We start from the raw sequence: 25441 nt of genomic DNA on the forward strand, positions 1-25441 counted from the left end.
GAGAAGATAATAATACTTTAAGTGAAACAAAGCTAATTTTCTGAATGTATACATATACACATTCAAGTATATGAATTCATTTATACAATTGTAGATGTACTACCACTTCGAACAATGGTATAAAAGTCATTTGTTTGTTTAGATAGTTTACTAGGGAGATGTACTGGTGAAGTAGTATCATATTTGAAGAACTTGTAACGCATGAAAAGTGATTTCACTCACCCGAATTATGTTTTGAATGATAATTGTGAAGAAGTCATGGTTGAACAAACTGTACGCATGTTCTCTGCTATTTCAGAAATAGTTGTTGGAAAGTAAACCATAGATTATACAGACGTGTGATAACAACAATCGGCTAGATGTGAACATGTACAGGTTGGACCAACAAACCGTTGTGCTCATGAGTTTTCAAACGAGTAAGACTGCACCCAGTGGTCGAGACAAGAGTTTAAAAAGGAAAAAGGCGCTTCCATACCAATCATTTCACTGATGACTAACCTCCTCAAATCTCGGCGCTTATGGCAAGAGTTGCTGTATTTAAGAAATGCTTAAACTGGACTTTAATTTTTAAAAAATGACTCCGATTTTAACTCGAAGTCATTGACCAAAAGATTAATGGCGCCAATGTCTAAAAAGCAAGACTTTGATCCACGTCAGTTGGGAAATCCCCAAGCTCAATAATTCATATCTTTTCTGGTAAGTTGGTAATAATTTGCAACGAGTTGTAGAAGTAGGAAACGAAGTAAATATTCCCAAGGGACCAGACGGCAGGACTCTATGCAACATATGCTCCACACCTCTACCACGGGGAGAAAATAGCGACGATGTCCATTAAGCTATGATCTAATGTTCGAGGCGTTGCCTAGAGCTAAGAAGAGGTTGTACACTTCCATCAAAGGATATGTGCCAATGCTAGTTTGTTCATTATTCTATCACTAACATGGAAAACCCAAAAATCGATACAGTGTGCAGCTGGGGAAATCTGAACCAGTACAGTCGGACTTCTAATGCTTTCTCTTCTTGCTAGGGCGTCCGTCCTTGTCGCCACGTCCTGAAGATCTATTACGGCTAAACTTGTCTTGGCCCTCACCTTTTTGATTACGCGAGCGAGACTTCCCTCTGAGCTTATCACTCTTATCCGAGAACTTCTTACTTGATCCTGATCCTCTTCCAAATGATTTTCCAAAATTACCACCAGGTTTCCTGTCAACTCTTTTCTCGCTGCTTCTGTTGGATCCCTTATCTGTTCTGATCGGCCTCTCTTTCCGATCCTCTCCTTTCTCTCGGCGCTTGGAGAAATTGGAATTATATTTGCTAGGTGGTCTTCTGTTGTGTGTCTGACCAGCCAAAAAGCCTGCATTCATTAAGGAAAAGAAATCATTTTCTCATGTCGATCATGTGTGGGGTGTGACCCGGAGATCAATGAAGTTCCAACAGGTGAAGCTTAATCGACGAACGTGGATGTAACCATCTCATAAATTCTCAAGGCACCAAAGGAGCAAAGATTCTGCAAGGAGCAGTTTGGAGAATTCGAAAAACTGCGAGGTAAAAAGATTAAAACTAAGAGAAAAAGAAAGAAAAAGAAACCAATTTGAACTTACCTTCATCAGGTTCCTCCCCTACTTCCTTCCTATACCAGTCAGCGTCTTCCATATCATCATTTTCCACTCCACCACCGCCAACTGGACCTTCGTCAGGACTCATTTCAGCTTCATCATCTGCTACGACGTCGTAGTCTTCCTCCGGCTTGTCAGTACTCTCCACGAATTTCCTCTTTTTCTTAGAATTCCGTTCCTCTTCCTTCCTCTTAACGTTAGCTTCCTGCTCTGCTCTTCGTTGTTTACGGAGTGCTTCACGTTGCTCTTTAGAGTTTCTTAAAGCTAAGATCTCTTCTTCCGTTTTCTTTACGTACTCGTGGAACATAACAGCACCATCACAAAGACCTTCCTCAACTTTAACCAGTTGCAATGTCATCCGTGGTCCGATTTCGTGCAGTTTCACAGCGCTCCGCTGTGAGGCGTGATTGCCTTTGCCAAAATCATCCGCCAGCTCCACCTTCGATGCCTCATCTTCAGCTTCACTCTCCGATCCATAACCAGTTCTGTGAATTACACGCAGTTAAATACCAACATACCGTAAGCCTACGATTTCGAAGAAGAGAGCCTTTAAAATATTCTTGAGCAGAGGGAATCCAAGCTGAAACCTCATCCCAGCCCCACTCAAAAAGATTCAGGCATAAAATTTTGCGAAAAAGAAGGTCGACGACAACTCACTTATTTACAAACTCGCTAACGTCACTCAGTTTGCTGAGATCAGGGAGCTTCTTGCGCTGGACAAGCTTCCTTATGTTCCGAGACACACCCACTGGTTGCGCTGAAACGGAATAGTGGCGGAAATCGATGCACTTGGTCGTCTTGTCGTAATTAAGAAGCAAAACCCTTTGGCAATTACTCAATTTCACCTAAAACAGAATACGAGATACTTCAGAAAATTTGCAAGTCAACTATATTCTAGATTAACTTCGATAAATGACTCTACATCCATGGTAGCACAGAGAAGACACAAAGACTCGGGTACCAATAGGATACTGGATCTTACCGTATTCACATTGATGGGAGGAACTATGTTTTGGAAAACAACAGCAATCAGCTTTAAATGTTCTTCACCGGTCGTTAACCCGTTCATCACAACCTACATCAACGCATGGTTCGGCATTCAGTATGGCACAAGAAAAATGCAAGATTGACAATGAATTCCAAGCGTAGTGATTGCGCGTGGATGCAAGCACTGCTATAAGGTCGCCAATTCACAAAACGGAAATCATGGAACCGTATTCGGATAATAAAGTTTGATTCGCTTATACTTCGCTTCTATGGGCAGATAAGTGCATACCAGGGGGGGACTCTTGAATATTGCTGGAGGTGCTCGGGGCCTGGTCTGTGCTCTGGCGACATCAGCAGCCAGTGAATACGCATGTATTTTGAATGTGAGCGTAGGTCCATGCGGACTTCGAGCCAGTCGAAGATATGGAGATGTCTTCGTGTTGGACAAAATCATGAAATGTGTCACTCCAAGAGGAGCAGCCACATGCACAAAATCTTTCATTGAATTTCTCTTGGACTCCTGATATACAACACAGTACCAACCTTGTTTCAGACAAAACATTCTTCCCCTTAAAAGCAATCAGTGCCATAATCCAAACGAGGCAAGAAACCCAAGTATTTAAAATTTAAATTTAATTCTTGATTATTTTGAGCATAGCTGCTCCTTCAACTCATTCTCCAACTAGGTGGTTGAACATTTGAGCGCACAAAAAATGCTCAAACCAGGCAGCTCCGTCGACGATTGAATCTTTCTGAACTGTTGAAGCCCGCTCAAGTCAAAGAAATTACTATAAATTGTCTCATGGTGAGGGGCATGGACCATACTCTGAGATTGAGCGCCGTATGCGGCATCATGACCTTACGCAAGTCCTTCTCCAAGTTCCGCAACAGTGCCGGTAATTTCCCACGCGAAAACACGAAACTCTTCGGGATTTTATCACCTGGAAGAGCTCCTGCATTATCCTGCGTCGGGTCCTGGGTTCTCTTCTTCTTCTGCACGTCACAAAACCAGCAAAACCCACAAACCCCATGACGTCTCGTTCATAAACCCTAGGTATCAAAACTCGTAGTCTAAATTCAAGGGAGGGCATACCATGACCTGAACACGACAAAAAAACTCCCAATCCCTACCAAAGACTCAAATGCCAACAATAAGACGAGTAACAGTCACAAAACAGGCATTCCAACACCAGAATTTGCCATTCAAGTCACAATTGGAACTGGAAAAAAGCACTCACCCTCCTGGTACGACCCATACTGCTCAGTCACCGCAAAGAAACACCAACAGCGCTCAATTCAGACGCTTGAGACAAGCCGAGTGACACAAAAATCTGCCAAAACCCCCAAACCCTCGGAGCTGCAGATACAGCTCTGCCTCGTCTTCGGTGGCGGTTTAGGGCTTTGAGAGGGGGGGCTTTGAAAGAACCTCCACAAAACCGCTCCCGGACCGTGCCGCCATCTTAGGACCGGAACCGGACCTAGCTCTGGATGAGGATTGGTTTTCAGGTGAGGCACGAGACCTTGCAAAGGGGGAATATTCTCGAGGTTCGTGACTTCCGAGGCCGAAGTGGGTTAAGATTTGGCGCCAGCAAATCTCAGGGAGCTTTAGGGTCCTCCAGTGAGTAGCGTGACATGTCAGCACCTTTTGTACAAAGAAAAATAGAAAAAAAAAAAAAAAAAAAAAAAAAAAAACACCCAGTTTGTTATGTATCAGAAAAATTATCACCTTCCTTAAGCTAATTTCGACCGAAAAATGATGCACAATCTTCACAAAATTGCAACTGTTCCTTAGTGAACCGATTGTGTGTTCACTTGACGTGACTGATGGTACCCACATGACCCAACTCGCTGTGAAGACTTCTAAAGCATGAGATCGTGTGTGGAGAGGTGGACGAGGATTTGTGTTTGCATATGGGAAATGGCTGTGCTGAGTGAGAGAGCTTGAGATTCATCGCCATCCGGGACGTATCCGTCTCTTGGCGCCGCGGGAAAGTGCCGGATGTTGTCCGGTGCCGAGATCCAGAATGGTAAGAAGCATAAGAGACTGAGCCTTGGTAGCAGCAGCAGCAACAGCAGCTTCATGAGCACCATCGTGCTGCTGAAGGAATTTCACACACATCTGCGTCTAGGTTGTCTTTGTGGCCCACTCGGACGGATCCCTTCGTTCCTGCTACACTGCTCGCCCTATCTTTCGGCAAGGTCAGTAGTTACGAAGGTGCTCTCTTCGTTGCTGGCTAACCATGCATTGAGAGTGTGTGCCTGTGTGTTTTAGGAAAATCTTTTATTGTTCTGGAGTGTGAGGTTGGGGATGTTGGTTTGCGTTTGTTTCGAGTTAGCCAGGCTTTGTTAGTTCGGGCGGTGGTGGCGATGGCTTTGGTTTGTGGGGTCGCCGGATTTTTGATACAGAGTGTTGCGGAGAGGTTTGAAGGGGGCTGGGGCAGCTCCGGCAGTTTGGTGTTCCTGGTTTTCTATCAATAGAGGTCTTGGTCCAGGATTCGTTCTTTGTGACGAGGAGGTTGCTGTGTAGAATGGTGTTGGTTTTATGCTCGTCGCTATCGACTTTCGTGACAGATCAATTGTGACTGTGTGAGCTGGGTTTTGGCTGTGGGTTGTTATGTTTTCGGGGAATGTTGCATTTCATTCATTTTGATGTTTCCTGTGACAGTACACCCTGCAACCCTTGCGCGTGCTGGTGCGAGAGGACTGTTGTCTTTTCTCGAACTCTGGGATTGAATTGTCACGTGATGCTGTGTGTTGATGCAGTGTGGTGGACCTCTTTAGGAATCGAGGAAGCTTGTCAGGCACCCTGATCACCTCAAGCAGCTGCTCAGGATATAGGGATGGAGTTTTTGAGTGCTTTTTTAAATGCCATATCATTCTATATCCCACAGTACACGGGCTTGTCACCCATCACATTCTTCACGATTGCTGCACTGGTTTGCGGTATATACTTTTTAATATCAGGTCTCTTCGCACCTGCGCCTGCTACGTATGCCCCCCTGAAGCCACTGCCGCCTCCCAGACAGTTCGGGGAGATTACTGCGGAGGATCTTCGAGCCTATGATGGTACTGATCCTGACAAGCCTTTGTTAATGGCTATCAAGGGTCAGATTTATGATGTTTCTCGATCAAGGTATGTTTCTGCTATGTTGAGAGATTATTCATCTTTTTCTGACCTATGTTCTCCGCAAAGACTCAATGATTTAACTCCACTCTGTCTGCAATTTTTCACGTCTGCCTTGAGTGTACTGATTGGATGGGAAATGATTGTGAACTTCAAGCGCTCCAACAGGACAAGCAAAATGCATCCCTCACAATGTGTATTGGAGAAATTTGATTTGTCGTAGAATGCAAAGGTTTCCAAGTGATTCAAGAGGATATTCTGCTGAACTCAACATTTTTCAGTTATGGTTGTGGTACTCGAAATTTTTATATTTAGCCATACCGTAACGAATGCACTACTACTTCAGGATCAACCTACATTTTCTGAAATTGTTTGCTACTCCTGCAAGCTGTAGCAAGTTTATATTTCCACTTTTTATTTTTGAGGTTTTATTGCTGTTATTGACATTTTGTATTTGCGGACTCTCTGCGGCTAATAGATAACTGACTCCTGTTTGTACATGAATAAGTTTTCGTGTGCTCTATCACAATGATTTTACTCAATGTTCCTCTGATTAGAGAAATGGACCATTCTTTCGTTAGAATTTCATTGTTACTTTCATTTGGGTTCCTATTCGATTTTCAACAGTGCAGGCTTGTAGCGTAATTTAGTACTAAGGTCCAATCCATTACCCTGCGGATTTTTTTCTCTGTTCTGGTGCATTACTCTCTAAAAGGTTTGTGCTTCACAAGGGTGGTTTCTGCTTCTGGATACTGTTTAGGGGTCTTTTTTCTCGAATTCTATGCGTGAGATTCACAGCTGATTACATTCTCAGATTTACCGTAGAATTTCCCTTGGACCTTGTTACAGGGCGTTCTACGGCCCCGGTGGGCCATACGCACTCTTTGCTGGAAAAGATGCTAGCAGGGCCTTGGCCAAAATGTCCTTCGAGGAGAAGGATTTGACTGGCGACACTGAAGGGTTAAGTGCCTACGAGGCTGAAGCTCTGACTGATTGGGAGTACAAGTTCATGAGCAAATATGTGAGAGTGGGCACTGTCAAGCAAAGCCCTGTTTTGGATAAGAGTGAGTAGATTCCAACTGTATCCGGCGGCAGAGAAACTGCGGCTCCTGACGCTGGTTCGGAGACAGTAAAGGCTTAGTGGAGTAGTAAATTGTTTTTGAGCTTGTGGAATTGGGGACCATCGGAAACTGGAATTTGACTTCCCATTTGTACATGCAATTCTACAGTTTGAAAAAGAAAATAATTTGTTCCACTGCAGAGTTAATGAGCGTAGTGTTTCCGTCAAGGCAAATCAAACTGTTCTCGGGTCGTAGGCTTCAGGAGATATTAATAGTTGCCGTTCTATCTAAGTCTATTGCACTTTCAATAAGTATTTTATGTGATCAGTGTGACCAGCTGCTCAAGTTTCTTAGACACTTGAAGGGGCGTAATCAGCTGCTAGGAATCTCCCAGTTATTTTTCCATCACCGCACTGACACCCAAATTTTAAGCATTACTTACTCAGGATGTTGTACTAGTTTATGAATTGCTTTACACCGATGATTTCTGGGACTGTTGAGTTAGCCTGCCATTGAATCTGTTGCAACATTGCCTGGATTTGCCATGCAGAACCGAGTCAAAAATTGAATTCTTGGTTTGTATCCGGTGGAGTGAAAAATTTGGAAACGTCTGCATCTACGGTTGGATTGCCTTTTGCTTGTTCAATATGGCAGTTGAGTTAAGAAGTGGTGATCCGAAAAATCTGTTGTCATTTACACCTCCAAGTGAAGCTCGAATAAACGATAATGATTTATTTTCGGTGCTACTTTGTTTCATGTGTGGAAGAGGCCCTGCAGTCTGTGTGTCCGATTGTTGTGAAAGATACTCAGGTGGAATGTTTGACCCAAGTTTTTGAGACAAGTATTTGATGTCCCTTGGTTGATTATAACAATATAGTAATTTCCATTACTGCATTTCCATTATTACTTAGGGTTGAATATATATGTTTGCTTGGCAGCCACTTTTGAAGATTATTCTTCACAACTACCATTCATTCAACTTGTTGTCTTAGAATGATCAGTACTCCTATGGAAGTGGATTTATGGAAGTGGATTTTAAGGGTAAATGGTTGAACTAAAGCAAGATAGTGTAGTGGCAAGTAAATAATGTCAGTTATAAAAAATTGCCCACCTTAGCATGGGTCCCAAAAACCAATTGAATAACAACTACTACTTTGTTGTTGTTACTTCTACATAATTTTTTTAAGATCATCTGAAACATTGTTATATTGGAAAGCAGCATAATATATAAAAATAATATGAAATATTCCGAAAGTTAGATAATAATAAAGAAATAAAAATAAAATAAAATAGTAAAAAATGATAGGCAAAAGAAATAGAGAATGGATGAATAAAATAGTGTAAGAGAGGATTGTGATAATAAGCATAAATTTTGGAGTCTTTATATCTTGTCACATGCTCAAGGATGGTAAGTGATGTCAATTGGTAAGCTCATGCTTAGTTTTTATTAACATTACTAAGCCAAGTGGTTGTAGTATTGCTCAAATGGATTCGACAAATTTGAACCTAAATTGGTGTTATGCCATTTGAAGTACTTCACCATCTAAGCTTCTATAGCTTGATATTTGAGCTATGACATCTATTTAAAAGGTTGTTTAAAGCACAAGAAGATACATATTCAAATAATTAAAGATCTACAAATTCATTGGCAACATCGAATTGGTCAAAAAAGGCATGCTTCAAGGTGATCTGACTTGTACAATTTTGGGCTATTAAAATAGGATTTATGGCCATTTTGATATTTTTCAAGAAAGATAAGGGTTCTTCTTAGCTAAATTAGTCTTTTAGAACATGACGATGAAGTTGGTTTGTTATTTTGAAGTTTAGATTAGTAGGAAATAGGAAGGCAATAGTGGCTAATAAGGTAAAGGCAATTGGATGTTGCCATGCATTAAATTGGAGTCTTGTGGTTGAATTAGAGTCTAGAAGTTGAGAGATAGGAATTGACCTTATCTTTCTTTCTTCTCTCTGGATTATTTTTATTTTTATTTTTTTTTCATTTTTTTATTTTTTTTTCCTATTTTACTTTTAATGCTAGAGTTAGAATCTTTAAAGGTTTAAAATCTTAGAGTGTATTAAAAAATATAAAGTCTCTACAAGTAAGATATTTTGTTTTGTGATACAGATGATATCCAATTTGGATTGAAAAATATCTTATTATAGGTAATTGCTTCCAATAATCTAAATAAAGAAGGAATTTGAAAGCCTTCAGATTTTCTTGAATCAGTCTTTTAGTTTTCAAAATTTAAAGATGAAATGTTTTATATAGATGCTCTTCGTTATTAACTCTTTAACAAGCTAAAGATCACCAAAATCAAAACTTAGATAAAGTTTTAAATAATTTTTGAATAAGACAAGGTTTGAAATCTTAGCAATGTTAGTCACCTATTTTTGAGGAAGAATACCTGATCCTTCAAAGATTTATTTGTTACAATTATTTTTAAAGAAGTACACTAAAGATCATTAAAATTAAAGTTTCGATGAATTTTTGGTGAATTTTCAAATAAAGAGGGCTATTGCCATCAACTAGAGTGGACTTGAAGCTCTCCTTCAGTTCCCATTCAAGTTCTTATTTGGATTCCCAACTATGTTTCTAAGCTTTTGCAAGTAGAAATTTTATCTTGTATTTTTATCTATTTTATTTTTTATTTTTTATTTTATTTTATTTTTTCTTTTTATTTTAGGTTTAAAAAATAAAACTTTATCTATACATAACCCTAGAACCTTATATTAGAATATAGAATGTGAATCCATCTTGGAAATCTTTAGAAGTGTACTACAACGTGATTATATTGATTTTTCTACTCCCATAATAGAAAAAAAGATAGTAAGGATATTAGGAATTATTATGAAATTATAATTGATGATAAAATAATTCTTGGCTAAATCAACTAGTCTAATTCAAGAATATCACAAATCTTTTTTATTTTTATTTTTATTTTATTTTTTCTTGATCTTTGGTTATTTATCTCTTGATGCATTTTTATTGTTAATAATGCCTCACTTTCTCATCAAGGTTTGCAACTTATGTCTCTCTCATATATTGAATATATAATTCTATTTAATATACATCTCACTTTTTAGTATACTATAATATTCTTCTATAAATTACAAATTTACAATTCCCTCAATATTTTTCATTAAACAATCTTTGACCTACTTTGCTATCTTTTATAGTTGGAGCAAGTTTTTACATCAACGTCTTATCTACCTTATAAGATACAAATCATGATCTTTGTTTTAATATGCTTTGCTATCTACTTTCTTATAGCTCATTGCTTGTAAGCAAAGATGACAGACATCTAGTCCTTTATTAGTTAGATCTTAAAAACCATTGCTACAAGGTTCTTTTAAAAATCTTATATTAATATGCCAAATATTGTGTGATTGTAAATCCACATCTAATAATCAAATCTAATTGAATCAAAAGCCCTTGCTGTATTTGTAAAGTAAAGAGAAAAGATCTAAAAAAATAATAAGCAAGGTGTATGTTGTATTACAAGATTTGTTCCAAAACTAATAGAATTTCAAATGAAGTGCATATTTAAAATATTATTGAGTAATTTTTAATGTATTCATTGAAGTACACAAGTTATTTAGATAAAGAAGGTAAAATTAGAACATTGTGACCTCTAAGATGGATGAAAGTTTGTTAAACCTAAAACTATCACACATATAAAAATAATTAATAATTATTCTATTTTAATACACCATCTTAACTATATCATGGTGGAGCTAGGATTTCTCCTCCAAGCAAGCCTATGAGTGGTAGATATTGGATAAGCTTTGGTCTAAACAACAATTTGGTAAATAAATCAAGTCACATGTAATGCATAGAATAATATGGAAAGTAGAATTTCTTGAGTATCAATAATTGTTGAATGAAGTGGTATTCTATAATAATATGTTTTATTTTGGAATAAAATTTTGTTGTATTGTCGAGTGTAAAAATTAATTAATTATTTTGTTGATCACCATAAGAATGTTTAGAGTTTTGTGCTATAATAAATCATGGAATAAATGCTGTGTCCATATCAACTCCGAGGTAGTTATAGCCTTAATTATATACTTTGCTTTTTGTATTGGAAATAGCTGTCAAACATTGGCAGGTGGAATTCTAATTGAGAACACAATTTGAAAGTAGAAATTAATATTCCAAGGTTGAGCATCGTTCATTAAGGTCTCTAACCTATTCAATATTAGAAAAGCCATGCAGGAACTCAAGGGACCTCAAAAGATGGTGATATTTAAAATGATATCGAATTGTGCTTCTTATATAACAAAAAACATGTTTATAAGCTCTCACATGAATTAGGCTTGGATCATGTATGTACTAGTTTAAAACACTTACTGCAAAAGAAAAGTTAAGCCACATGTAAATTGTGGCTTAATTTAAGGATTCCATCATATTAACATAATGAAACTATTGTTAGGGACATATGCATGTAAGCCAATAATTACCTGTATAAATAGGTAGAAGTAAGTAAAAGTAAGTAAAAGTAAGTAAAAGTAGGTAAAAGTAAGTTAATTCTATAATATATTCTATACAAGCTTCTTAGAAGCTTTGTAGACATTGCTTTGACTTTATAAGTGTCTTCAATTGACTTTTTGGATTAGAAACATGGTCAATAAGTTTGCCATGTGCCACACATATTGTTAGCTTGAAGACCAAGTTAACTATGTGGCCCATACATAGAAAAACTTGCCTTGTAAATCAAAGCATGTATCCTACAAAGTCAACATATATTGGAGGTCCTATAGAACATTGCCACGTAGCCCCTAGTTAGATAGTATATATAAAGACAAGAGTGAAGCCCTCTTCATTTTTGTCAACTCTTTTCTTGCTTTTAGTCTAGTTTCAAGAGTCTCAAGTTTTCTTATCTTTTGGCAATAAACCATTCTAGTTTCTTTTAATATACATACTTCTTTATTCTATTTTTCCACTTTTTCTTTGACATAGATTTCATTAGTTTATACATCATTTTTTAGTTCATGTCCTTGACAGATTGACGAGAGTGCACTTACAATATCAGAGCTTTGTCTTGTCTCGATTAAGAATGGATTATTTCTTTGTTATAATGAGACATAAGCATATTAGAAGTTGCGGATTACCTTCTTCTAAATTAATATTATTCTTAGTATTTTCTTTGTCCTCAAGTTATTTTCATCTACTTATCTTGAGTGGTATTAGATATTTTTTTGAGTATTATTATGGCAGAGCTTGTTGAAATGAAGAGTGCAATGGCACAAATGCAAGAGTAATTGAGGGAATTGATGCTTGCGATGTATTAACTTAGCTTACTACCATAAGGATCAACAAGAATGGCAGGAAGTGAGGATATAGAGATGATTAGAGTTGCTTCAATATTTGTACCAAATCATGTCCTTCTACCCACAGTGAAACATCCTTCAAGTATTAGAGAACCAAGAGTTGCTTTGCTTGAGAAGTTTGATGGTACAAGATCCAAATTTCGAGGATTTATCAATCAAGTATAACTTGTGATTGAACTTCAACCTCAAAGCTATCCAACTCTAGAATCATAAGTTAGATTCATTGCTACACTTCTTTCAGGTTCAGCACTATCATGGTTTTCATCTTTTTTTAAACGACGAGAATCAATGTTAGATAATTTGGAGGCATTTTTGACAAAATTTTGGTCCATGTATGCAAAACATGATGCAACTTGTGTTGCATCCAACAAGATCCATATTTTGCGACAAGACAATCGATCTGTAATATTATATGCTTCACAATTTTGACAACTTGCAACTGATATCAAGTGAGATGACGTTGCACTTATTAGCCAATTTTTCTATGGATTACAATATGTGGTAAAAAAAATTGATGCTCAACTTACTTGATCCTCAAACATTAAGTCAAGCAATTAACTTTGCTGTGGAATGCAACAATTGACTTTTTGAATTTCAATCTGAGGGTTGCACAAATGAGCTCAACATTATTATAATTCTATGGCAATACCAACATCACCTCAACACATACATTCAAAAGTAGAGGATATGTAAATTGATGTGATACGTTTTAAACCTCTTATCGACTAAGAAAAGACTCATCGTTGTCAAGAAGTATTGTACTTATATTATAGAGAATCTAAATACACTACTCAATATTGTTCAAAGAAGTGATGAAATCAAAAAATGAAGAACACATCTGTCAAAGAAGACAATGTGTTGAAAAACGAATTTGTCCAATTATAGTAAAGACCATGCAGTTGGAATCTTATATAATTTCTAATGAAGGTCCTATCCTCTCCTTAGGACCCTCTTCTTGTTTTATAATAGATGTACGTTTAGGACTTAATAATTATAAAGCCATCACCTTGATAGATTCAAGAGCCTTAGCTTGTTTCTTAGACGTAGAATTTGTTAAAAGTCATAAAATACCATTAGTACAGAAAACCAAACTTGTTCATGTAGAAGTCATAAATGGTCGTCCGTTGTTTTCTGGAGATATTACTCATAAAACACTTCTTATAGATGTAGCAATAAATGGTAGTAGTTGCATAATCTTTAATATAATTAGATCTCCCTTTAACCCAATCATTTTAGGTTTATCATGGTTAAAAAAATATAATCCTTATATAGATTGGATTTCTCGTACTGTTGAGTTCTCTAAAAGCATAATTAAGAGTGAATTCAATCCAATAGAAAGTCATAAGTCTAGTACAATTAAACCTATATTTGTAGGAGCAAGAGCTTTCTTGCATGCTACAAAAGAAGGGCATCTTGTGTCATTTATGTCACACCTGTTTCTAATGATGCGGAGACTTCAAGTGGCATTCTCAGCCAATATCAAGAATTTTAAGATATATTTGAGAAGAAAAATGTAGATACTATTTCAGAACATCATCCCTATGACTGCTCAATTGATCTTCAAGAAGGAGCACAACAACCATTTGGACCAATCTATAGTTTATCACAAAATGAATTGGTTGAATTCAAGGAATATATTGAAGAAAATTTGGCCAAGAATTTCATACACCATTCTAAATTACCAACAAGAGCTCCAATCTTATTTGTGAAGAAGAAAGATGGATCATTACGGATGTGTGTTGATTATCGAGAACTCAATAAGATCACCATCAAGAATAGGTATCCTCTACCTTTGATATCTGGACTTCTCGATCAACTAAATCAATGTAAGATCTACACAAAAATAGATCTACGAGGACCATACAATCTAGTACATATTAAAAAAGAAGATGCATCTTTTCATCAACAAAGAACAATTCTCTTGAAGCCAGAGCATTTTCATCTTTGAGTAATGAAATCAACATTGATTATTGATTCAATCCTTGTGAAATAAATCCAATCAAGTATGTCTTTTGATCCTTTGTTCTTAATATCAAAAATCCTTCTTTTAAGCCTCAAGCTACTTCTATGTTTGAGTTCAAAAATAAGCTACTCTATTTCAAAGAATAATTATATGTTCCAAAAGAAGAAGTACGACTACGTATTCTTCAAGCACGTCATGACTTTCCAGCAGCAGGATATTTTGGATACAATAAGACTTTGGAGCTTATATCCAAAGATTTCTCATGGCTACAAATGTGGAAAGATGTAAAAGAATTTGTTTAGTCATGTGACATTTGTTCAAGATCAAAAACTCCTCATCATCGACCTTACGGACTTCTTTAACCATTACATATTCCAAAACAACTATGGTCTTCTGTTTCTATGGATTTCATCACGAATCTTCTAATCTCAAGTTCTTATCACACTATATTCATGATAGTAGATTTTTATACCAAGATGGCATATTTTATACCATGTAGAAAATCTATCACACGTAAAGAAACAGCTAAGCTCTTTCTTAACAATATCTATCGCTATTATGGATTATCTAAGGATATTATATTAGATAGGAGAACTAAGTTTATATCAAGATTTTGACGGACTCTTTTTAAGATTCTAAAAGTGGACACTAAATTATTTTTGGCATTCTATCTTTAAACTGATGGACAAATGGAGTGTATTAATCAAGTTTTGAAATAGTTTTTAAGATGTACCATCAACTACCAACAAGATGATTGAACAACTCTTTTGCCATTAGCAGAGTTTGTTTATAATAACACAATATATTCTTTTATAAAATAAACACCTTTTTTTTGCCAATTATGGTTATCATCTATAACTTAATACTTTTGACTTTTCAAAAGCTGATAATCTTATGGCAAAAGATTTGGCAAATCATTTGTTAGAGCTACATGCAACAATAAAGGCACAATTAAAAGAAAATCAAAAACAACAAAAGATCAATGTCGATGTCTATCAAAAGGAACAACCACCATTCTACATAGGTGACAAGATATGATTACTTTATCGCAATATCAAGACTACTCGTCTTTGTGACAAGTTGGACTATCGAAGGCTTAGACCATTTTCTATTTCTCTACAAATCAATCTAGTTGCATATCGTTTCTACTTGTTGGAGACAATGAAAATCCATCTAGTATTCTACATGTCTTTTCTTGAACCATACAAGATAGTAGACATACCAAGAAGAAGATAAGCTCCACCTCCTCCTATAGAAGTGGACAATAATGAAGAGTTCAAAGTAAAAGAAGTCTTAGATTCAAGGCGACGCCAAAATAAATTAGAATATCTTGTCTATTGGCACGGATATGATATTAGTGCATGTGCATGGGAGCCAATAAAGAATCTTGTAAATACAATAAAGGCAATGGAGGCTTTTCATTGAGAACATCAAACAAAAGCTAGATAAAAACCTTCTTTATAAAAGAAACAAGATCTAGGCAAGATAACATTCTACTTTCAATCTTTGTTTGTTGCTTCTTTGTAGTTGTGACACTGAGGAGATGGAAAATCAACAACTAGTGGATTTGGCTGAAGAACCTTCATTTGTTGACCTACCAAATAAGATATTGCGATTGTCACAACCTTCAAGACGACGTAATCGAGATGAAGATCTTCAAAAATGACATATTTTTCCTTAAATAGATGGTGAGTTACAACGCATTTGATATCACGACCTTGGAAGAGACTTCCAATGTTTGGTAATTTTATTAGAGGTAGGAACAACTCCTGATGGTATTCCAAATATTTTATTTGAAGAAAGTTATGAAGGCCCCAACAATGATCAGATAATAGGGTGGTCTTTCTGCATTGGTATGGGAGACTATCAATGGTTGAGAGGCCCTATCAACCATCTTCGAAGAAAATAAAGATCTCAATATGTGGCAAATATAATTTATTGCATTATAAATTTCTTCAACATATTATGACCGCTCCTCATGGAACTCGTCTCTAGAAAGGAGAGAAGGGAGGTAATGTCAAAGACATATGCATGTAAGTCAGTAATTACCTGTGTAAATAGATAGAAGTAAGTAAAAGTAGATAAAAGTAAGTTAATTCTATAATATTTAATATGGAAGCTTCCTAAAAGCTTCATAGATGCTGCTTTGACTTTATAGGTGTCTTTAATTGACTTTTTGGATTAGAAAAATTGTCAACAAGTTGGCCATGTGCCACACATGTTGTTATCTTGAAGACCAAGCTAATTATGTGGCCTACATGTAGAAAAACTTGCCTTGTAAGTCAAAGCATGTGTCCTACAAAGTCAATACATATTGGAGGTCCTATAGAACATTACCATGTAGTCTCTAATTAGATAGTATATATAGAGACAAGAGTGAAGCCTTCTTCACTCTTGTCAACTCCTTTCTTGCTTCTAGTCTAGTTTCAAGAGTCTCAAGATTTCTTATCTTTTGGCAATAAGTCATTCCATTTTTTTTTAATATACGTACTTCCTTATTTCTATTTTGTCATTCTTTCTTTGACACAGATTTCATTTATTTATACATCATCTTTTAGTTCATGTCCTTGACAACTATGCATACTAATGACACTCATTTGGGGTAGTTGGATAATTCATAGAAGACAACTTGATGCCTAATGCAATGAGAGTTGTCATAGGGCATGAATCTGAAAATCCAAATTCCATCAACTTTTGAATAATGTATAATTTTTGAGATACTCGGAGCTAATCTTGAATAAGGTCTTGAATTATTTTAAGAGTTAGGATATGATGAATCTCTCCCAATTCAAAGAATAAGAAGCATGAGTGAAGTTGAGTTTTTATCTTATGAAGTAATAATAGATTGTTGCTCGTAATAAGGATATCATCCATATTTAAGATGAGAATGACAAACTTTGAACCATGATAAAGATAATATACATTGCCATCAACTGTCAAATTTACAAATCTAAGAATGGCAATAAATGTGTTAATCACCTTGAATCATTCTTTAAGTGATTGTTTTAATTCATAAATGATTTTGTGAAGTTGACACACCATACCAAGTTATAGAAAAATGACTCCTTTTGGGATCAAGTTGAATTACCAAAGTAAGGATGAGTTGAATTGATTGTTTGCAAATAACTACTAAGAAGGTTTTAGTGTAGTCTAAGCTTGAAATTTGGTATAATTCATATGCTTCAAGACGTACTTTGAAGTGATTCACTGCCTTAAAACTTTTGAGCTTGATTTTGAATATCCATTTATAAGTGATAGACTTGAGATGAGTAGGAAGCTTGATAAAAGTCTACATAGCATTGAATGTATGAGAATTAAGTTCTTATGTAATAGCTAGCTTCTATTGAAATTCCTTTGAGAAGTTGATAGCTTGAATATAGTTGATTGGTTCTAATGGCATTATAAAAATATTAGGAGAGTTCAATGGAGGTGGATAGATTTACTCAATTTGGAACAAGATTTTAATAAATTCAACACATAATGCTTAGCAAGATCTTTTAGTGGTAATATATTCTTATTTTGGCTAGATGACATACGAATAAGAATCAAGGCAATTAATGCGAGAGTTGGAAGCAGAGCATTAGAATTAGAATCATAAGTAGCTATGATTGGTCAAGAAGACTGAGTATACTTATCGAGATGCAACATTAGCTCAAGTCTTGATTGAAGGTCCTATATACATTAGATGGAATTTATACCCTCTTAAGGAGATGGCTAAGACAAAGACATAGTAGCCACATGATTAATATTGTGTAGAAATGGTGATTGGAGTAGACCAAAATTACTAGGCATAAAGTGCAATAGGATGTGTTGATTTGGAGAACCTATAGCAAGATGAAATATAAGATGTTTAGATGAAACATCAATAGGTAGGACTTCAAGACATCCAAAGAAAATGTCAAGGTGATAATTAGATTCAGTCAGTAGGAAATCAAGTAAATTACATATCAAGAGAGTAAGATCAAAAGTATTAACTAAAGGCTTTAGAATTGAGGAACTTATGGGTTGATAAAAATAAGGATCTTCTTGGATTTTGGAGTTAGTGAGATTCATGGGATGGAAAGCAAGAAGAAGATGAGAAGTAGGCTCTTCTTAAAATACAATATTTAATAAAATAATAATTTTACCATTTTTGATTTGTTGAATCTTATATACTTTATTGAAAGAGTTGTAACCAAGTAACATACACTCTTGAGTTTTATTGTTAACATATAATATATTAACAATAAGCTTAGCATATAATATTTAATATATATTTTATAAATATCCTAGATTCTTATTATTTATAAAACAATGGCTATCAAAGACATAAAAGTGAGTAATATCTGATTTTCTTTTATACTATAGTTCAAAAGAAATAGTGTCATGCAAAATTACTTTTATATGACAACAATTGTAAAGATATGTAATGCATATGATAGCTTCTCCCTAGTATGGTTTTGATAATATGGCGTCATAAAACATATAATAAGTAGCATTAAGAAGAGTGTAATTTTTTCTTTTAGCAATGTCATTCTGACAGGGAATATAAATTGTGGTGAATTAGCATTGAATACAATGAATTTCTAAGTATTGATCAAAATTATAAGAGAAGTATTTTCCTTCTTGATTAGAGTAACAGATTTAGAATTTGTAACCTATTTGAGTTTTAGCCTATATATGAAATTTTTGAATACATAGAAGCTTTCACTCTTGCGACGAAGAGGCCAAAGCACAAAATAATGGAAGTAATTATCAATAAAGATAATATAGTTTTCAAACCTAGAGAACCTTGATATTGTAATGTAGCTACTTAAATCAGAATGAACCACTTAAAGAGATTGTTTAGTTTAATTTGTAGTAGCTTTAAGAAATTTTTTCACAATTTACTTCCTATGAAGACATGTTGGATATAATTATTGGAGGATCCATTTAATTTATAATCTAATAATAATATTATTAGTGACTAATTATTTCAAGTATTTTATATTGATATGATCTAACCTACAATGTCATAGGTTGGAAGAGATGTGTGCTAGACCAAGAGCTTTATTAAACTAATTTGTGCCGTTTTGTGGCTCCATTTAACAAAGCCAAGTGTTGATGGTTGTCGATGATTCAAAATACTTTTTAGTATAAAAACTCCAAATGCCCATATATAAGAAGAAGATAATGTTTTAGTTGGATGCCTTTTACATCAAAATTTGATAACAATCCTATGGAATGTGGCCATAGTTTAAGAATAAGGGTACTAGATTCAAATTGTGTATAGTAAGGTAGGTGAATTTTGTCAATCTGATTGATAATAAGATTAATTTAAATATTATTAATTTATAATATTGTATCTATAAAGAGATTTAAATTATTTTGAAGCAAAAATGAGATGATTGTAAAAGGATCTTATACAAGAAATTGATACATATATATATATATTATTAATATGCCACTTTCTTGTATATCATAGTCACTAATGCAAAACAAATTTTTATACAAACTTGGAATGTAGACTATATTAGTGACCCAAATAGTTTGTTGATTGACCATAGAAATTTCAATATTATCTTATCTATAAATAAGAATAATAATATCATCTCCAAGATGAACTTTATTTTTTTCCGGTGATAATTGTTCAAAATTAATAAATTGGTTTTTTTTGTAAGCTAAGTGATATGTTGCTCTAGTATCAATGAATAATTTTATATCTTTTATTGTTCTTGATTGTGGAGATTTTTTTTGAAAAATATGCTTGTGTAAAATAAACATGAGTATAAAATGATAGAAGAATTTCCTTTATAATTTTTGACTTCCATTTTGATTTCTATTATTATAAATTGTGGTTGCCATATTTGCAAAAGGTTTAAATTTATTGTTTTTTATAAAACACTTTGATCCCCAATGTCCCATCTTTTTGTAATGAGGACATAAAGTTGTTGGTTTTGGCTTATTCTTTGAATTTTTATAATCTTTTTGTACTTGTTTTGTAATAGAATGTATTTACCACTTGCCTTTAAATTCAATAAAGAGTGCTTGTGATTTGGAAGAAGAGATATTCATTGTGGTTTCTCATTGAAATAAAATAGAAATCAATTTTGGTAGGATTTTCATTTGAATAGTATAAAGAATTTGGATAATTGTGCTATATTAAAATAGCATTGACCTCATTAGTATGAAGATTTCCATTTGATTTAGAATTATTATTCCAATGGAATGACATTGTTGTAATAATATTTTAAAATTATGTAAGTAATGTGTTACTAATTCTTCCACTTTCATTTTTTGTAGATAAGCTTAAGTGACAATGTCACTTGTAGAATATGTATTTTCAAGTACAAGCTAAGATTCATTGGCTATTTTGCAAGCTCCTACGTGGAAGTATATGGAATTATCTACACAATCCCATATGGCTATTAGTGCTTCATAATCTCTCTTTTTCTATGTGGTGATTGTAGCTTAATTTGTTGGTGGTATTAATGTTGCTGCATAGTTTTTTGGAATAGGTACTAGTTTGTTTTCTTTGCCAAATACTAACTCCCATAGTTCTTCCATTTCAAACTTCATTTGGATTTTTTGTTTCCAAACTGTACATCAAGAGTCATCAAATTTTGGCCATTCTTTGGTTGACAGGCTAGTTGTAGCCACATTGAAGAGAAGGTAAGTTTATTGGTGCTCCAATTTCTGTAAAAAATGTCTTTGATATAGCTTCCTTTCCTTGTGATTGTTTATTGATTTTTTGTAACTTCTATATCAAAATTAATAGAGTTACGCTCTGATACCATAATAGAATTATAGATGAAGTGCGTACTAAAAATATTATCGAGTAATTTTCAATGTGTTCTGTGAGGTACATGAGTTATTCAGTCGAGGGAGGTGAGACTAGAACGTCGCGACGTTCTCTCAGATAGATGAAAGCCTGTTACACCTAAAACTGTAACACCTACCAAAATGGTTAACGATTATTCTGTTCTATAAGGAAGCCCATAAGAGCAGAGATGTAGCCATTTCACCAGCTCAGTGGTCCAGTATGCGTGAAGGCGAAAAGCTCACCTACCACGACTCTGCAGCAGCAGAGTTGAAACCTCTCAGCAACCAGTCTGCAATTAGAGCTTGTCTCTTCCCAAAGATTCGCTCCATAATTGATACGATCAAAAGACCACTTCCTGTGATGAACGAATGTTGCATGCTTGAGGTTCGCGTTGAAAAGTTATCGGATTACACCAACCTTTCAACTTGAAGTTGCGCATGTAAGTGGGCTTTTTGCACAACCAACATTCCACAAGCGCAAGAAAGCTAAAACCTCGAAGACGGCGGCATTCTTAATAGGGACTAAATTTGCTCTTTAGAGGTGCGCACCTTTAACTATCTAGATCCGTCTTATAGGTTACAGGTGATTGTGCATCAACTGCAGTATTGTGAAACTTTCGATTATGTGAAGCATTTTGTCTAGCTTCATGCATTTAGAATGTCGACAACAGAAAGCCAATTCAACAGAAAGTCGAAAATACGATCTCTCTCCTTAACGCAGGGAATACATTTGCAAGAGTTTAACACAAAACATTGTAAATGCTCGGGAAAGTGGAGCACCTGTGAACACCAAGTCCACTAAGATGAAAGCTTCTACAGCGACTGTGATTGCTGCCATTCCGACCAACACATGACACTCTGACTCCGATGAGACGACGTACCTAGCGCACTAAGTTTGAGTAACTTGGATACATAATATCATGTGTGAGGATGGAAACGGAAGCAAGCTTGGACCAGAAGCATGTTGTTTCATATGCGCGAATTGGGTCGGTAGGGTCCGTCGCGCAGTCATCACTTTGTTCATCCAACAGGCTCACTTCCACGTTTCCTGACATGAATACATGATGCTCACTATCGCATTCTTTACTAGTAGGGTTTCGATTGTGATAAGTCCACTTTACTGTAGGAGTTGAGATCGAGTTGGCAACCCTTGTGAACCACGTGGTATCACAAGATTAAGCAGAAAATGCTTTTATACTGTGATGCAAGATGTGACTGCATATCAAAAGTTGATCACGGCCTTGAAAATCCGCAGTATTTCAAGGTTTTGCACTATTCATGCCGTGTAATAATTAAATATCTGAGACCCATTCAACTGGACTACTCTGGTGGAGCGTCAGGAATGACGTACTGAGAATCTTGTAGTCCAAGGCTGGTCCGCAGTCACATTGGACTGCACTTTGGCTGAAGATTTTCTCCGTTTTCAGTTTGTTGCTCAACTTGATGTCGCACACTGCAGATCCTGCAAATTGATGACGTAATCGGTCTGATTGATTTGGCTCATGGTGGTTTCAATGAAGGTTGTTAGCGACTAGGGGTTTGAGTTCCTCGCCAAGGTTGAGGAAATCGAGTGGATGAGATGGATCTCCAGTCGTGGAAGGAGTGCTGCTTGGACGAATTCCCCGAGGTGAAGTCATTCGAGAAGTTCATAATGACAAAGTCTTCTCCTGATACACAGGTAGATGGCTCCAGCGAAATTCTTGACATGGAAGAGCGCAAGTACCGACACCTCTTACGAGAACTCAAGCGGGAGCCCCTGATTGAGAGAAGTTGCATTCGTGAAGCGGTGAAGGCTTCTAGCACAGACAACTATCCCGAGGAGAGTATCGACCAGACCTTGTACACCGAAGGCGTCCTCTCCGATCAGCAAACACCATCGTATTGGTCGAGTTCGGGGCAGGGGGATGTGAATTGGCCGGAGACTCTCACCTACAACCTGGTATCGGATCTTTGTGTGATCTATGAGGTTCGCATTCACCCCTTCCGAGGTACATATTGCTGAAACCTCCGATCTGTTTCATGGGTATTGTTCCATGTGTCGAGTTTTGTTGTCTAGTTCCACCTCTTTCTTTGTTATGTTGAAGATGGCCAATTTGTTGCAGCGTTTTTTCAATTTGGCCAGCCCATATACTCGGCCAAGAACGTTCGCATTCGTCATGGCCATGCCATTAAATCATCACCAACACCTGAGAGTGCTTCTGCAATAGAGGTTCCCTACGTGTGCACATACGAGTCACCAGAATTCGCCATGGAACAGGTTTTTTCTCGTCTTTTGTTCTCAGGTAGCACAGGGTTTATGTTTCGCTGGGTAGGAATCACGTATCCGTAATATTTTGTTTTTCTTAGACTTACTTGGTACGAATGGCATTGAAAATATTGTGGCTCAACTTTGTTGATGTGCTTGGTCATGGTGTGAAGGTGGATTCCTTGCAAGTTTTCAAGTTACCACGGCCTATTCTGTGCATTGGAGGTGTTATGCAAGTGGAACTTCTAGGTCGTGTGCAGACTCAGCAGATGGACAATCTTTACTACATCTGGTACTTGTGCCCCCGAATTCTTCACCACGTCAAGTTATGTATGTGTCTAAGAAACCTCGTCTGTGTATGTGCTTGACGAATTGACGAAGTGTGTCGTTTCAACAAAGCATGCAATTTTCGGGTACTTTTTAGAGAATTTGTGTGAAGCTCACCCCATTGAATATCTTCGGAAGAGAAGCATCTGGTAAAAGCAAACTTCATGAACAAATTGTGGACTTTGTGGGTGGGTGATGGCAAAGGTTTTTCTGGGACTCGGCAATGCACTAAAGTTTTCTGAAAGGTTGTATAGCGAATATATGTGTGAAGGTTTTCTCGTCTGCGTTTTTTGAATTTTTGATTTTTGAATTTTTACTTTATTTTCCGCAACTCTGTCTTTGCCTGCATTTTCTTTCTTATCACATGGGGATTACAACTTGGCTGCATGTGTCCTCAGCATACAACATGTAAGCGTGGTAGGAAGGCCACTGTCTGGTTTCAAACTCCACCCCTTTGAAGAGCAGCGTAAATTTACACTAGAGTATTGTGGGCACGACAAGCTGCTTGAGCCTGATAACGTACCGTATCTCAGCAGCGGTAAAGGGAATCCGACCCAATTTAGGAAGTTCCAGGGAACGTCGTCCCAACCGAATCTTAAGTCGACTTCTAAACGCAATTTGATGCTGGATGTCTTGGATCAAATTCCTCGTCAGCCGAGCCCTGTCAGTGTCCCGTTGATTAATAATAGTGGCACATCATCCTCAGGCAGCATCGAAGGTGGGGAATCTCAGTTTAGAAAGTATGAGGGAGGTCTTCCTGATGCTGAGCCTGAATTAACTCCGAAGAGAAATTTGATGCTGGATATCATGCGGCAGATTTCATCTCAAAAGAACTCTACTTACTCTGGGAATTTTGTCAAAAATGTTCGGGCGCCCGAGGGAGACAGAATCGCAGAGGCTTGAGAACCTACGTGGCCAGCTTCCCCTTGTCGCATGAAAATTTTGAGGTCTTCCTCCAGCAAAATAAAGAAGCCGACATGGAAGAAGTAGCGGAAGCCAATCGTTATGAAGATTTGTTTGGCCCGTTGTATGGTAATTCTGGATTGTTAGGAGTCATTTGAGCATGTAAAGCCTTGCTATCATTTAACAGGATTACATTTGGATTAATTTTCGGCAATTATTCTCGTGAGAGTTTGCTTGAGGACCGAGAAAATTAGCCAGAAATTTAAGATTTCTGTGAGCTTCAAAGAAAGGGAGTGTAAATGTCTGCAAGTTAGTCCAAATGGAAATGTAATGCTTGTTCTCGCCTTCGATTTTGTTGAGTTGATTACCAAGTTGTTCAGTACGCTTTTAGATGGAGAGGTAGAGGTTTATTTTACTGGAAGGAGTGGTTAGACAGTTAACTTATTGAAATACACATGATATCGAAGTGAATTATTCGTCTTCGTGATTGACGTTCTTGTGGTGCTCTTACAATCCATTCTGTGTGAAGAACTCCAAGACTTCATGAGAAATATTGATCTGTCTCTTCGGAAGTGAAAGCACACGAGCGGTCATATCACTCAACGATCACAACACGGAGACCCCTTGGCACTTTGCTTTAGTATCGGCTCAACCTCATCTCACAGCTTGATATCGTTGCCGTATCACCTCTGCAGTCCGCAACTTTTACCGTAACTTCATTGTTCTCAATCCATACGACTCGCAAGCACCTCTAATGATCAGAATCCACATTACCAGACTGCAGCTGCTGTGAAACGTGCTTTTATACTATTTTAAGTGGATTCCAGATGGGCGAATCGTGCCAAGATCAAACACATCGGGTGCTTGTTTCCACAAAAGCCGGAAACAGACTGTGAACAGCAACCAGAGGTTCTGAGGGTGATGCTCCTCTGGCGTAATTTCCAAGGCACGTTCATCGATTAGCCAAGGTCGGAGGTTCGTCCGGTCGCTCCGCCAGCTAAAGTTCTGGTGGCACGGGGACGTTAGTGTCTGTTCATCCTATGTCAGTCTGCATGAAGTCTTAAACTCTTTTGCATACATTTGGGCAGTACAGAAAAGTGCACA

At 36.6% G+C, this 25441-nt stretch overlaps 3 protein-coding genes across 6 annotated transcripts; 2 read left to right on the forward strand and 1 right to left on the reverse strand.

Moving 5' to 3' along the window:
* Positions 1 to 642: 642 nt before the first annotated feature.
* Positions 643 to 3994, reverse strand: LOC112277011 (peter Pan-like protein). Its single transcript, XM_024508941.3, has 7 exons — positions 3842 to 3994; positions 3429 to 3596; positions 2893 to 3123; positions 2599 to 2691; positions 2274 to 2461; positions 1602 to 2101; positions 643 to 1354 (listed from the first exon to the last, which is right to left on the reverse strand). The coding sequence occupies exons 1-7, from the start codon at positions 3857 to 3859 to the stop codon at positions 1005 to 1007; spliced, it is 1548 nt and encodes a 515-aa protein (XP_024364709.1). The 5' UTR covers positions 3860 to 3994; the 3' UTR covers positions 643 to 1004.
* A 379-nt stretch (positions 3995 to 4373) lies between these two features.
* On the forward strand, positions 4374 to 7233 carry LOC112277016 (membrane steroid-binding protein 2). 3 transcript variants are annotated; one of them, XM_024508956.3, is made up of 3 exons: positions 4374 to 4802; positions 5367 to 5736; positions 6577 to 7233. In XM_024508956.3, the coding sequence occupies exons 2-3, from the start codon at positions 5444 to 5446 to the stop codon at positions 6797 to 6799; spliced, it is 516 nt and encodes a 171-aa protein (XP_024364724.1). In that variant the 5' UTR covers positions 4374 to 4802; positions 5367 to 5443; the 3' UTR covers positions 6800 to 7233. The 3 variants fall into 3 exon arrangements, with proteins under 3 accessions (XP_024364724.1, XP_024364742.1, XP_024364733.1); XM_024508974.3 differs by having other exon boundaries at positions 4453 to 4630; XM_024508965.3 differs by having other exon boundaries at positions 4505 to 4818.
* A 14032-nt stretch (positions 7234 to 21265) lies between these two features.
* On the forward strand, positions 21266 to 24551 carry LOC112295631 (F-box protein At4g00755). Of its 2 annotated transcripts, XM_024547475.3 has the most exons (5): positions 21266 to 21403; positions 22383 to 22850; positions 22965 to 23119; positions 23281 to 23399; positions 23833 to 24551. In XM_024547475.3, exons 2-5 carry the CDS (start codon positions 22442 to 22444, stop codon positions 24335 to 24337), a joined length of 1188 nt encoding a protein of 395 aa, XP_024403243.1. In that variant the 5' UTR covers positions 21266 to 21403; positions 22383 to 22441; the 3' UTR covers positions 24338 to 24551. The 2 variants fall into 2 exon arrangements, with proteins under 2 accessions (XP_024403243.1, XP_024403252.1); XM_024547484.3 differs by lacking the exon at positions 21266 to 21403 and having other exon boundaries at positions 22304 to 22828; positions 22985 to 23119.
* Positions 24552 to 25441: the final 890 nt, after the last annotated feature.

Source organism: Physcomitrium patens, chromosome 2 (genome assembly GCF_059467195.1).
Source record: "Physcomitrium patens ecotype Gransden chromosome 2, ASM5946719v1, whole genome shotgun sequence".
Lineage (NCBI taxonomy): Eukaryota > Viridiplantae > Streptophyta > Bryopsida > Funariales > Funariaceae > Physcomitrium > Physcomitrium patens.

Coding starts and splice junctions, on each gene's coding strand:
- LOC112295631 (XM_024547475.3), top strand. CDS start 22,442: ATGGATCTCCAGTCGTGGAAGGAGTGCTGCTTGGACGAATTCCCCGAG. Junction 23,120..23,280: donor CAGAATTCGCCATGGAACAG/GTTTTTTCTCGT, acceptor CATGGTGTGAAG/GTGGATTCCTTGCAAGTTTT. Junction 23,400..23,832: donor GACAATCTTTACTACATCTG/GTACTTGTGCCC, acceptor ATGTGTCCTCAG/CATACAACATGTAAGCGTGG.
- LOC112277011 (XM_024508941.3), bottom strand. Junction 2,692..2,892: donor TATTCAAGAGTCCCCCCCTG/GTATGCACTTAT, acceptor GCGTTGATGTAG/GTTGTGATGAACGGGTTAAC. Junction 2,102..2,273: donor GTTAGCGAGTTTGTAAATAA/GTGAGTTGTCGT, acceptor TGTAATTCACAG/AACTGGTTATGGATCGGAGA.
- LOC112277016 (XM_024508956.3), top strand. CDS start 5,444: ATGGAGTTTTTGAGTGCTTTTTTAAATGCCATATCATTCTATATCCCA. Junction 5,737..6,576: donor TATGATGTTTCTCGATCAAG/GTATGTTTCTGC, acceptor ACCTTGTTACAG/GGCGTTCTACGGCCCCGGTG.